Source organism: Protopterus annectens, chromosome 6.part0 (genome assembly GCF_019279795.1).
Source record: "Protopterus annectens isolate FY-2018-M chromosome 6.part0, PAN1.0, whole genome shotgun sequence".
Classification (NCBI taxonomy): Eukaryota; Metazoa; Chordata; order Ceratodontiformes; family Protopteridae; genus Protopterus; species Protopterus annectens.
Genome location: NC_056737.1, coordinates 803,973,151 through 803,987,885, shown reverse-complemented (window position 1 = coordinate 803,987,885; position 14,735 = coordinate 803,973,151). Strand labels below are relative to the sequence as shown.

Below are 14,735 nucleotides of genomic sequence, written 5' to 3'. Positions count from 1 at the left end.
CACTAGATAACACCCAATCAAAAAGCTGGACATCTAATTAACATAAAATGTGAATACCAGATAGCACATAACTCTTCCCATTTAGAAAAAAAATAAGTAATGATCAGAGACAGTGTAAAATCTGTAGACTTTAATGAACTGTATTGCAAAATTCCACCACACAATGTCATCGATGTTTGCTTCTGAAAAAGGGAGATGTAAGATGTGTCCTTGTTCTTTAAATTATTGGTACCACCTAGTATGTTGGCCAGGTAGTGCGATTTTCTAAGTACTAGACAGCTTCAGAAGTCACATGCGATATGTTTAAGTTGTAGATATCATCTTTGACAATAAAATACCTTAGGAAAAAAATCACGTGTTAAGGGATTCAGAAAATTGTGTGAAGAGGTTAGTCAAGCTGAAAATAGGGACATACTCCAAAAACAGATTCCTCACATGCAGGGGAAAATCAGACCTGAACTTAGAAATGTTCTTCCAAAATGGACAGTTGAAAGGTTTGACTTTAGCTACACTGTGAGTGACTGATGCCCTTGGTTCCCACCCAAGTACACCAACAAAGTTACCTAAATCAATGCATTCTAAGTAATGAGAGCAACAGCACCCATTTCCTTACCCTCCTGGCAATGATTATAGTATCCTGGCCATTCCACTGACAGATTCACATCTCTGCATTTGAACACTACCCTTATCAATGTCTTCTAAGTTATCAAAACTGCTAGCCTAGGTATACTGTAGTATTGGCTAATCATCTCGCACAATTTCTGAAAACAAAAATTAATTCTCTAAAAAGATTTCTATACTGCATATTTTTCTCACAGCAGGAATGCTATATTATAACTTTCGGCCCCAGAACCCGGACCGAAATACAAAAGGAGGGGGTGTATCCATTTTCATAAAGGATACACACACCTCCAGGTTAGTAGCACAGCGTGAGGCCTCGGAGACCATCCATGTGCAACTAACAGTGGGCAAAACTGCGTTTCAGATCCTAGCCTGCTACAGATCACCTACCTTGTCTCAGGACCCCCACTCAGCATTCCTGAGAACACTGGAAAATATAAAGGTCCTACCAAACACCATGATATTGGGAGATTTCAACTACCCAAACATTGACTGGGAGAATTACTCTAGTACAAACTCCTTTGCCCAACGCTTCCTAGAGTTTATAATCTCTAACACCCTGGAGCAGCTGGTCACCACGCCCACTAGAGGTGACAACATACTGGACCTGATCATCACCAACATGGGGGATCAGTGTTCCACACCAGAGGTAAACCCCTCGCTGGTGAGATCAGATCATAAACTAATCACACTGGACATCCACATCCCGACCCCACCCCCAGTCAAGGAAACCACTGTGAAAAACTTTTCAAAAGCAAACTTCACACTTCTCAAGACCGAGGTGGAAAGTTTCAAAGCCCCCGTGTTAAAAGATAATGCTACCCAAACTGCAGAATCCTTTACAAGTGCATTCTATGAGCATCTACAGGGATGCATCGATCGAGCAATCCCAAGTAAAACCAAGACTCACTCCTCCAAAAAGAGGAAACCAATCTGGTGGTCTCCGGCCATAAATAAGCTATACAACAGAAGGAAGAAACTACTACATGATGGAGCAAAATCCCAAAAAGGAAAGGCATCATTGATCAATATTAGCAGGAAACTATGATCCCTCATAAAATCATCCAAGGCCAATTTCGAAAAAATTGCCAAAGACTCTAAAGATAACCACAAAGCCTTCTTTAGCTATGTCAAAAATTTAGGTGGCAACTCTCAGATATGCTCTGAGCTAGTGCAAAATGGCAAAAACTACACTGAATCAACTGACATTGCCAACATCCTGGCTGACAAGTTCAGTGCAAACTTCACCCCCCCTTACCCCCAAAAGGGCCCGTGTCCATCCTAGAATAGTGCAGAGCCCCAGACATCACGGACATGCAGGTAAAAAGAGCCCTCTCCAAAGCTAAAAATACAACATCAATGGGATCGGATGGTGTCCCAGGCTGCATCTTACACGAGCTCCAAAAGGAACTAAACCCTCACCTAAATTCACTGTTCAGTCTCAGTCTTACCACAGGCTATGTACCCAAAGAATAGCGTACAGCAACAGTCATCCCGCTCCACAAAGGTGGTGCCACAACAGAACCTGGGAATTATTTCCCTATAAGCCTGACTAGCCTGGTCTGCAAAGCTATGGAGTGAATCATCATGGAACTCATAAACAGAGACATTGGGAACCTCCAGCCACTGGACCCTACCCAGTTCGGCTTTGTTAAAGGCAGATCCTGCCTCCTAAAATTAGTTGACTTCTTTGAAACAGTTACCAAGGCCATAGATGAAGGGAAGGTAGTCCACACAGCCTACCTGGACCTCGCTAAGGCCTTCAACACCATTGCCCACTCTGGCATCATAGACAAGCTCACCAGCTTGAACATTAACGCCTATGTCACGAGATGGGTGGCCAACTGGCTCACTGATAGAACACACATGGTCAGAGTTGCAGGTGCCATGTCCGACTGTAAACCAGTTACAAGTGGTGTCCCACAGGGCTCGGTCCTGGGACCCCCCTCCTGTTCGGCATATACTTCTCTGAGGTACAGGCAAGCATGGGAGGACAATGGCTGACCAAGTTCGCAGATGACTGCAAACTGGGGGCCATAATCAACTCTCTGGCTGACCCAGACATCCTCCAGAAGGGTCTTAGAGAGACAGATGCCTGGTGTCAAAATCATGACCTCAAGCTGAATACCAAAAAAATGCATAGTCTTCCCCTTTGGAAAAAACAAAATGCCCACGAATTGCCACATAGGTGGTAATCCACTACGTACAGAAAATGTAATTAGGGACCTGGGGACCCAGGTAGATAGCAACCTCTCCTTTGATAATCACATTGCCAAAGTGGTTAAAAATTCCTTCTGTGTAGCCCATCTAATCACAAAAGGGTTCACTTCTAGATCGAGAGGTCATTGTGCCCCTCTACTCATCACTCATTAAGCCCATAATAGAGTACAATGCCCCATTTGGTATGTACCTTACTCGACACCTGCAACAGCTGGAAAGACCACAGAAGTACCTCACCAAGAGGATCATGGGCCTCAAAGAGATGCCCTATGCAGTTCGACTAAAGAAACTCCAGCTATACTCGGTTGCTTACCGCCTGCTCAAAGGTGATCTCTGCCTGATGTATACGGCCATGTCCAACCTGGAATTAATGGACATGCTCCATCTCAAGAAAACCAAATCTCTTAGAGCCTCATGCTCCAGTGAATTAAACCTCAGCACAACAATAAACAGGACATGCTGGAGGGATAGATTCTTGTCCCAGAGACTTCCCTCCCCAATTTATATTAGGCAGAGCCCCTCGCTGACTCTCTTCAAGAGGAATCTTGATGAGTGGATGGGAAATCGTAAATTTACCCCTGAGATCACTTCAGTGGCCCTGCTAGACAGAGGCCCAGGAAACTAATTTAAAAGGGAGGCAAAAGCCAACACATTCTGGCTAGGCTTATAAATGCCCTTGGGGATAGCCTAGTACCTACCTATGAACCTATTACCACAAGAACATGGATTTAGGTTTGAGAATATTAAAGCCTGGATTGTTACCTTCCTTCCCTAACAGAAGGATTTTATATGGAAGATGTTAAGGCCCAGGTAACTACTCTGTCAAGACTGACTTTCACTACAGATACTCAGTAAGGAACTTGGTATTGTAAAAATCAGAAGGGTCTTGCCACATTACTTGGGGGATGGCTCTGAAACATAATTGGGAGAGTGCTCCCTGTAAACTGATGTCATGAGTATAAGTTTTCAAGGTTATAGAGATCCCAAGAAGATGATTTACAGAAGAAGAGAAAATCCATGAACCAGTACTGGCATGACCTAATCCTACAGGTGAACCCTACTGCAGGTGTTAGAGAATGAAAATCCATTGCCTTAGTGAGTTTCTTGCACAGGTGTGCTTTCTGGTACTGTATCACAAACTTGCATCAGCAGCTCCAGTGTGTATTTTCAGAGGTGGACAGATGTAGTCCTATATGAACGAAAAGCCTAGAAAAATAATAAAATAGCTGTTCTGTCTTTGTAATGCACCTTTCACTTCTAAAAATTCCAAATTCTTGCTTATTAAAATTATGGTTTATTATCCACAGGTATTACATGCACAAAACTTATTCCCTCTGGAAAACTGTTCAGCATTTTGCCTCCTACAAAGGAAAGAGGAAAGCCAATGTCAAAGCAGACTGTCTTTAGATGATTGTCTTATATTATTTGTTTTTGTTATTCTTACCATAATTAGCCACTTCATGGCAGGGGTAGGATCCATTCTATTAGGGCTTTGGTTTCATTGGTGGCTTTCTCAAAGGGGTTGTACTCTAGAAGTATTCTACAGGCAGTACCTTGATCCTCTGTACACATACCTTTACAAAATGCTATAAACTGGATTCCTTTTCCAGGTAAAATAGGTTTTCCTAGGACCATTGTCCAGGGCTCATGGACTCTTAATTAATTCTTCTTCCCTTGCTAATTGTTAAGCTGTGGTAAACTTCCCATATAGCTTAGGGTGCTCCAGCAATGGTGTAGTGTTTAACGTAGTTCAGTTGTGTAAGCAAACTTACTATAATAGTAGATGTTCTAATAAATTACCGTTGCATAGCCATACCCTCTCTCCATCCCCTGTAAGAAAGACCAATCAAAGTTAGAGTCTTAACTGTGTAATACTCTCAACCTCCTGTAGTGGATGCTCACATGTTAGTCTTTCTAGCAGATTTAGTGAATGGTTTGTCTGTGTGACCTTTCTGCCCTTTGGTTTGAATGTTATTTGGGATATTTTGCAGGTGCCATTATATTTATGCACATCAGGCTTGGTTTTAAGCTCTGTCTTTCCAAAGTATGGCCAAAAAAATCCACTTATGCTGTACTAAGTAGCCCAGAAAAAGATGAGATGTAGCATGCCTGCTGCTAGTGGAGACTAGATTTTATTGGCCTAAATGCACCAGTGAAGACCTAAAAAATGAAAACAAAAAAGGTGTGAGCATTCAAGAACAATGTAACTGAAACACTATTGAACTATTTTATCTTCTAGGGCATGACAGCTGTCTAGATGGATGCTGGCCGTCCTCCTTACGGTCTTCCAATATCTCAGTGATCAAAAACAGGCTTCAGACACTTGAATTTCTAGTCAATGAGAAATTTCAAGATGGAAATTTTGATATAATGCTGTTGATAAGATAATGCTATTGACAATGTGCTATCAGCTACAGTTTTTCTTCCTTAATGCTATTGACAATGTGCTATCAGCTACAGTTTTGCTTCCTTAAAATACTTCTGCCAAGGAAATTAAGTTAGATATAGAATCGTCTTCCTGCCATTAAGTCTGCTTAGAATTAGAAGTATAAAGCGAAAATATGTAATAAATTTTATATTAATATTCTGATTGAGGACTTATGAGGACTGCATGTGTCCGTACTGTCATTTTGCTGATTTTATTATCTTTTAATAAATCAAGGGATCAGTTCTGATATGTTTATGTCACAGTGACAGTATAGTCATTCTGATGGCTTTGTTATAAAAATATGTCAAAGTAGTGTTAAATCCAATGAAAATTCAAATAAGAAACACAGAAAGTTAAATATAATAACACAAATTGTTTATCCTCTCTAAACAAGAGTGACTGACATTTTTGCATAGAAAGGAAGACATATGAAGGAGGGGTTTTGCCATCCCTACATTAATGCCAGTGGGTTTGAAATGGCCAGTGTACTGAGAAGCTGATGAGAGTGAGGCCAAAATGTGAACTGTGGGAAGAATGTGGTCAGAGTGCTGCTGCATAGGTTGTTGTCCTTGTGCATTACCTCCAGTACTGCTGAACTTAACATTTAAAGTACCTGGTCCTTTTACCCATGAAATACAGAGCCTGCCATTTTATGTCAGGATGCTTTCAAAATGCATTTGGAAAGTTACTTTTTGTATGCATTTCTGCAACTGTTTCTACAGAAGTTTCTCCTATGTCTGAAAACATCAAAGGAAAAAATGCAGTCATGTGTGGTCTTCAAAGAACTCATTTCTGGGAGCCGTGCTCCTGTATCAAGTTCAAAATAATTATTAGTTTTAGGAACCAACCTCTTTCAGAATCTTTATTCATCTTATTGAAGGAGTTTCTAAGAATGTTTTGCAAAATACTTCCAATAATATAAACACCTTCTAAGAACTGATTAAATGCTCTGAGAATTACACAGAAGTAATTCAGAGTACACCAGTTTTTACCTGTATGCCACTGAATCTACTGGCTTATCTCCTTTACTACTTTGAGTTGAATGTAATATGCTGCTGTGTTAAAGTTCATATTTGCAAATTTCTGTGATGTAGAAGGGAACCTGTTATTGACCTAACTTGTCTTCTTTAGGTAATCCCCCTTAACTGGTCACCAGCAAGAAAATTAAAAGACCCGGGGCACATTAGTTTAGTCACTGTCATGTTCATGTACACACTTTTAAAATCTGTAGTTGCATATAGTATAGACACAAACTTTTTGCACTGATAGCTACATTGTTTACTTTGAGTTTCTCAGAAATCTGTACTACATTATCTTTTATAAAACGGAGTGGGTAGGTTCCATACAATTTTAGTGTTATTGATTACTTATATTAAAATGCAGCTACTTTTTCTTTCATTTATTTGGTTGAACCCTTAATTTACATTCACATTATATATCAACTTTTAGTTGTTTGTATAGAGTCAAGAAATTCCAAAAGAAAATATATTTTCTTATTTAATTTCAGACGTCTGTAAGTAGGCCATCTATTTTTTCTGATACTTTTCTTCTGGATTACTATCTCTCTATTAAACCTAGCAGTGGTACAGCTGAAACTAGAGGGATTCCTCCATGCCATTTCCTCGTGAGTGGTATTAACCACTTAGGTGACTAAAATTTTGTGGTGCTTGTTGTTAACATTTGAGTTATAGCCGCACGGCACGCAGCATATGTTAAAAAGGCATGCCAGATGCTACTGTTATTTTGGCAGGATATTCTGTCATATTACTGCTAAGTGAGACTGCTCATTTTCTTGCAGACTCTTTTCAGAGAATGTCCTCCTAAAGAGCTGTGCAACACATGTTTAATCCAGTAGTCCTGGAATTAACTGACTTTTTAAAACTCGTAGTCTTTCTATTTGAAATCCAAAGCTATTTAGTCTTGTTAATCTGTGCAGCATACGTGTAGCCTTTTTCATGTTTGCACTGTTACAACTGCTAGCAGCATTTGCCTTTATTTAAGTACTTTGCTTTGTCAAATTCTTATAATATTAATGTGCATTCTGTTAATATCATACATCCAGCTTCCAAGTTTCATTTGTTGAAAGCTTTGCTTATTCTTTCCGAGGAAATTTTAAATAAAACGTACTTTATTGTTAATCATTCCTCTTTTATGTGTAAGACTACTGCTCTTTTTCAACAGTTTTATATTTCATCTATGATAGTTGTCTATAGGACTTGCAAGTAGTAAAATGCATGGGCAGAAGGCATAAGCTCATAGATAAGTAGTAGGCTAGCAGCCCTTGTGAGCCATTTTAAGCCTAGCCTATTTCCCATTCAAAGTTGGGAATCAAATCCTATACCCAAACCTCTCAACCGTACTGAATTTCTCAGGGTTTTACCACTTTTGAGGTTCAAAAAATGGGGTGCCACGATTCCTGAGTGGCACCCCTTAATTTCCAAATTTCTCTGCTTCTTTTTTTAATTCTTTTCTTTTGGCTGACGTCATCATGTGCAGAGGCGTGCGCTATGCCAGCCCTATGAATTGGCTGCAGGCTCCACTGTACATACGTACGTGTGAGCAATTCAAACTGCAAGAATTAGTGGTTTGCGACCATAAGCGTGGATGTACTTGCATTTTCAAGCTTACATAAGCATGGATGTACTCTCAGCTGGCAAGTGAAGAGCTTCTTCCACGACCGTATATTTCAGCTGCAAGCCAGGGATGGGAAGTTGGCTTAATGGTTAAGATATTTACCTTATAGATACAAGGTGCAGGATTTGATTCTCACATATGGGGAAACTGGCTAGGCTTAAAATGGTCCACAAGGGCAGTTAGCCTAGTGCTAGCCTATGAACTGAAAAAAAGGTAATGTGTGTGTGTGTGTGTGTGTGTGTGTGTGTGTGTGTGTGTGTGTAAAATGTCCCAGTTAAATATACCTGGTGGCTAGAGTAGCAAGAGCCTGAATTCCTTACCCACCACCACTTGTGAAAACTGTCCAGATTTTTCCCTCATATTTTTTGTTCTGTTGCTCATAAAATCTGTGGTTTTCTGGATTTCTGCGGCAAATCAGTAAGGATTGCATTCACTAAATAATGACAGGGATTTGAATTTCAGATTTCATATTCTTCAGAAAAATACATGGTAACGCAAAACCTTTTATTCTAGCAATTTTCTAAGTTTATAAGATCAGTATTTGAAATGTGTCCCTATTTTTGAGGCTGTATTCCCCCATTATTGGCTTTGTCCAGGCTTTTTGTGCTAAGTGGTTGAGAGCTATGGTGAGAACTGAATTCATTAAATGATAGCCATTTAAGTTTCAGTCTTCCTATCTTTCAGGAAATGCATGGCGGTGGCACAACATTTTATTCTCGCAACTTTCCAAGATTATACAAGCAATGTTTAAAATTTGTCCCTGTTTTTTGGGCTTTTGTCCCCCCCCCCCCAAATAAATTTTGGCTTTTTCCAGATTTCTTGTGCTGCAAAGTTGAGAGATACAGTTGAGTATCATGTGGATTTTAGAAGGAGCTGAGACCTTCAGGGAAGAGAAGTTTAGTGCTGCTTATGTCAAGTCTGCTTGCATTGTTAGTAGCATAACAGGTAGAATACTTGCTGTTGATGCAGAAGGCTGTGGGTTCTACCCCCACAGTATGTAGATGCATTGCTGATTCTGTACTGTGTTGTACTTTTAAAGGAGGTGGATGCTGCAGTCCTGAGAATGTCCTCTTTGGCGGTGATAACTAGTAATTATGAACCTGTTATCAGTTTGCATCCATTCCCTATTGCAATATTACTAGCTTATCATTTGTTTTAATGTAAAATAGGCAATTTATTCCTCAAGGGCAACAGGCACTTTATTTGTAGATGAAGTTGTTTGCTAGCTGCAACCTCTTCATTAGTTACAGGTCTCTTTAATGTAGAATTATTTAGATGAATTTTACTTCTGCAGAGATTGTACATATTTATTGATATTGGTGGATTGTTGAAGTTTGAGTAGACTTTTATGATGGAAATGTTCTGAATTGGGCAGTTTTGTCATTATTGGTTCATGCATTTTTTGTTTCATTGTTTACTAGAAAAATGTTCAAAACAATAAATCTAAAACACCCTCTAACAACTGTACTGTATTATACAAGGATTATAATTTAATACAATCAGGAAGGTGTATCTATGATTTGAAAATAACCCTAAGGTAAACTTTATCTGCCACTGGCCAGAGGCATTTTCTTTGAATGTGGGTTTCAGTGCTGTTTCAATGAATGTGAGTTTCAAGGCCAGAGAAGTTTTAATGCTAAGTCTATTTTCATTGTGAGACTACATTGCTTTGTTTAGCAGATGTCTATTAGTGTTTTACTGTAAAATGTAAAATCAAACTTTTAAATGAAATCCAAATCATTGTAGAAGTAAAGCAGTATGCACATTACAGTGTTTATGGTAAATGGGGTGAAATAGCCAAGTAATGGGACATTGGAATGGCTGCAGGGGGGAGGGCTGTGTATGGAGAGACCCCATTCGACCATTATTTTGTGAGTGGGGGAAGAGCAGCAAACTCAAATGGCTATGTCATTGATCAGTAGGCCATGGAGAATTACTTTTGGAGGTCCTAGAAAACTGTAATATTTTTCTGCTAAGATTCGAATATTGGCTACCATTAAATGCCTTAGCTTTACCATAAAACCCACATACTGCAAGTCACCAAAAACAAAATCCTAAGGGTCATCATCTCCTTCCTTTCCAGTGAACATCATTGCTACAAATTAAAACAAAAATAGTTACCATTTACTACAGGGTCTGGGTCTGGGGCCATATTTTGGTTGTCTGTTCTTCAGTTTGCATTTGAAAGTTGATATCCCACAATCCCATTGGAGTGGGCAGGGTTACCTAATTATGTATGCAAATCTTATGTTAATCAGCGTACAGATTTGTACCTATGTTTTATCGGTCTTTGTCAAGATTTTTGATGTTTCCAGGTTGAGAAATATGCCTGTACCTTATGTCTGGGAGGGAAACACCTTACCTATTATGCCAACCCCCAATCCCCTTCTTCTCTGCTGTCTATCAGGTAGGTTTTTGATAAAAAAAAATCTAAGCATTTATCATTTTTTTTGCTTATTCTTGTTTTTCAACAAAAGTACTTCTTACCTAAAAAGAATGCAAAACCCTGGGGTAAAGCAGTTTATTCTTATTCCCAGTCTTGTGCGATCCCAGAGTTAGTATATTTAGAGACATGGGGCATGGTGTGCAGTAGGGTTGCCAACTGAAAAAAATCACTTTTATAACTTTTTTTACTAAAGTCAACAGTTTGTATGTCAGCTCTTCTTTTTCTTTATTTCCTTTTTTGAAGAAGAAGAAGAAGAAGAAGAAAGCAAATTCAATCACCATTACATTTTTTAAATTTATTTCTGCCTGTCTGTCTATCTTACTGTCTGTCTATCCATCTGTTAACTGGATAAACTAAGGCCCAAGTACTTCTTATTAGGAGTGACTGGTATGCACTGCTCTTACTCAGTCATGCAGTTTGCAAATGGAAACAAGGCATCAAACCCGGGACTACATGTTGAAGCTTATTAGCAGCTTGTAGCTTAAATCCTCTGCAGTAAACTGAAAGACTGGCAGATGTTGTTTGGAATATCAAGATTTTTATTTAGGCGGTCTTCAATTTTATCTGAAGAGAAGCAAGATACATGCATTTAGTATATACTGCTTTGATTTATTATTAAAAGAGGTATCTGTCATTTTTCTGCAGAGGAATTTGAGGCTCTATAGTTAGGGGTAGAAGTACGAAAATAAAATGTAAAATGGTTCCCTGTGATGTGAAAACATGGTTACATTTCATAGTGGTAGTGTGAACTGTATTGCAAAAGTTTGTAGTTGTTATAGATGTACACAACATTTATTTATTTTTATTTTGCATTTGTTTACCAGGAAAGTCCAACTGGGCACATGTCCTTTTTCAGTGGAGGCCCGGGGAGAAACATGCTTTCATTTGCCGCTGTTTAATTTGTGGATGATGTGGGTCTGAAGGCATGGTTGCTAGTTTTTGTTGTAATAATACAATCACAGTGTACTGTTGAATAGTGATATGCTAATATAGTTTTGATATCTCTTGGTCTTCAATATAGTTTCTGTCTCATGATTTTTTTTTCTTGATACAGGCAAGAAAGGCGTTCATGATGCTGTTTTTCACCAGCTATCTGTCATCATGGCTTTGCCATATCTTTGCAACTCTGCTGCTCAATGTGGTTATTGTTTTGTTAGCAATATTTGTTCCAGATATTAGGAATGTCTTTGGAATAGTTGGTAAGTTTATGTATTAATAACTTAAATATTCATGTGCATGTGGTAATAAGAGTATGATTTGTCTGATTTGGAAGTACAGTTTTTTTTTTTTTCCATTTAGGTTCTACTACCTCAACGTGTTTAATATTTATATATCCTGGTCTGTTCTACCTCAAAGTTAGCAGAGAAGATTTCCTGTCATACCAGAAGCTTGGTGTAAGTGTGACAGTACCACATGTAGTATTTTACAAATGATTCATTGCCTATTAGATTCCAGAATTTTCACTCCATTTTGGAATTGCTGTTTGAAAAAAAAGTTTGTAATAAATTCGTAAAAGTTATTGAAGTTATTTAAATGTGTTAGAGTTGTCACTGTGGTCTTAAAAAGTGTGTTTTGCTATGCTTTTGATTTTTGCCAGGCTTTATATTTCTGAAAGTTCTTTAAATTTAGGTTGTGTTTTTTATATACTGATAGTTCTGTTAACTATGTTCAGCACTTTCAGTGTGCTTTTTTTGTATTCTCTTGGTATTTTGGCAGGTGTTCTTTCTCTCTCTGCAGCTGTGTTTTTGTTTTAATCTTCCAAATGAATGTCATCACTTCCTAATTATAATGTTTATTTAATTGTTCAGAATTTTCTGTTCAGGGTTGCTTTTTACTTACAAGTCAGACAGCTCAACCTGACTAGTATTCAGGAGTTCCGGTCTAACAGAAGGCCTGATTGTAAACCTTGCCAGTAAAATTCTCTTGCGATTTGATGGACTTGGTTTTTGTTTATTTATTTAAAACATTTGGCCAGAAGACTTGCTGAGTTAACTATAGCTCATTTTCTAAAAGCAGGAGTTTGGGGGAGGGGGTAATCTGTGTAACTGCGCAAACTGTGGTATAATATAAAGTAGTTACCAAGGAAATTGCACACGACTTTCATGATTACATAAAAGGCATCTTGCATTGAAAGGTGACTAATTTTCATTTATCAACTTTATACAATTACTAAATGTTAATAGTTGAAAGACAAAGCAGTGCATAATGGTTAATCAGTGAAGAGAGGATGAAGTAATAATTGTAATAAGGGAAGTTGTAAATGGGAAAGAGAGAGCCTCAGGAGACACGAGGAGGGAAAATGGAAGTTATAGCCAAGATCATCACATTGCAATGTTGTCTTAGAGCAGAAAGAATATTTTTGGGTACATGTGAGACTTAGTAATGTGTGAGAAAGCATGAAAAGGAAAAAAAAAGTTAATTCAGAGATGGTGCCCTCTCTAGTGGTAAACAATATGTGTTTATGTCATTTGGTAAAGAGAAAAGAAGAAAAATCTACATTTAAAAGTTATTTTTATTTGTAATAGTTTACATATATACCTTTTATATTTTTTCGTTAACACTGTTTAATCAACAGCTCCCAGTTTTATATTAGTCATTCAGTTAGGCTGTTGGGACACAAGTGATATAGCGAACAGTACTGCACATCTTAAATTATTTTCCTGATTTATAGAATTAAAAGTACTGCTGAGGAAGTTAGTTTAGAAAAAAAAGTGTCAGTCTGATGCAGCAAGCACCTCCTGTGCTTTCAAATCTATGTATATATGTGTATATATATATATATATATATATATTTAAAGGCGCTCATGACAAGTTGCTATTAGTTATTTTCTGCAGTGTTCTTAGAACATAAAAAAAAATGGTTATAGAATTTGTAGGTGCCTCTGTTTGTTTTAGCTGTAAAAGTCCCAAGTAGTACTGTAGAGTGTTTGTTTCTGGGTGTTGTTCTTTCAACGCCTTATGTACTACTAAGAACTAATAGGCGACTACTTACAATTATGGTGTGGCAGACTTAACACTCTTGCTCATGATATAAGCTATTTTTCCCTACAATTTCTTGTTGATCCTATTTCAGAGAAACAGTTTGGTGTTTGACCAGTGCTTTCACGTGTGCTACGAAGTGCGACAATAATAGTCTAGTTACACTACTTCACTCTGTAGCAGAATGTAAATGCACTCATGCTCTTAACATAAATATGCAAATTGCAGTGCATGCAGTAAGCAGAGAAGTCTGTGCTTGGGTAAAATAGTACGAGCACTCTTCATTAAATGCAGCACTTTACAGTTTTAAGTATTTGTATTTTTTTTCTTTTACTGCAATGTAAGTCTAGTATTTACTTTATTATGTAGACTACTTAGGATATGCACTTCTTGTGTATTTGTTCATTTTTGTAACTATGTTGTGATTGAAAAAGAGCCCCACTTGCTGTCCTGTCCTATTCTATGTAAACACAGATATCTTTAGTATTACCTGGTGCACACTGCTTCAATGACAGAAATAAGCTTTAAATCATTTCTGTCTGTAACTCTGTGCTCTGTGGGGTTGTGATTTCAAAACTGAGATGAATTTTAATGTGTAAAAGAATGAAAAATAATATAAATAGTAATGTCTCATACAAGACAAAAAGACATGTAAAATTAGAAAATAATTTTTATCAAAGCAGTCCCTTAATCTGTAAAAACAGAATGAACTCTCTGTTCCAGTATTCTGCACCAGATATTTGGAGAAGTTATCTTCTTTTAGAAGGGGTCAGTGTAACAGTAAATCATAACATTTGGGACAGCTTTTTCTGTAGTAGTAACTTTAGGATGTTTAATAAAGAAACACAAACAGTTTTAAGAGCGTCATGCGACAGTAGTTCTGATACAAAAAAGTGTGAGCTAAGTTAAAGGTAAATACAAATCAATTTGTTTAATTCCTCGAATGAATGACTGTTGTCTTTGCAAAACAAAGTGTTGATTAGCTTTTGCTACCTTAAACAACTGTGGTTTCTTTTTCTCCACAGGCACTTGCATTGTTTTTACTTGGTCTTTGCATTGGCATTCTCAGTCTAACACTAGTATTGATTACTTTAATCAACAACAAATGAGATACTCTACACATGAGCTGTAATTAACTACAGATGGTCAACATTGGAGCCCAGCGACTTTTGATGCTCCTGCGTGAAGGAGAACATCAACATGCCTCATGAACTAATTCATATAAGTTTCTCTATAATCAACAAATATGTGACAAAAATGAAAAGTTAAGTTCAGTGTTTACAGAACGGGGTCATCCTTAATAAACTGTACGTATCACCTTTCATTTGAACGTTCTCTCATGTTTTTAAGCCCACCTTGAAGAGCACCGTTTTAGCTGAGGAAAACATCTTCAAAATGAAATCTGAA

General features: G+C 37.8%; 1 protein-coding gene across 1 annotated transcript in view; it reads left to right on the top strand.

The window, feature by feature from the left end:
- Positions 1–14,735, top strand: part of SLC38A6 (solute carrier family 38 member 6) — a 1,040,054-nt gene that overhangs the window by 1,024,495 nt on the left and 824 nt on the right. The window contains 3 exon segments of the mRNA XM_044074482.1: positions 11,404–11,548; positions 11,649–11,743; positions 14,354–14,735. The exon segment at positions 14,354–14,735 is cut by the window's right edge and continues 824 nt beyond it. Of these exon segments, the coding sequence (XP_043930417.1) occupies positions 11,404–11,548; positions 11,649–11,743; positions 14,354–14,437 (324 nt within the window). The 3' untranslated portion in view covers positions 14,438–14,735.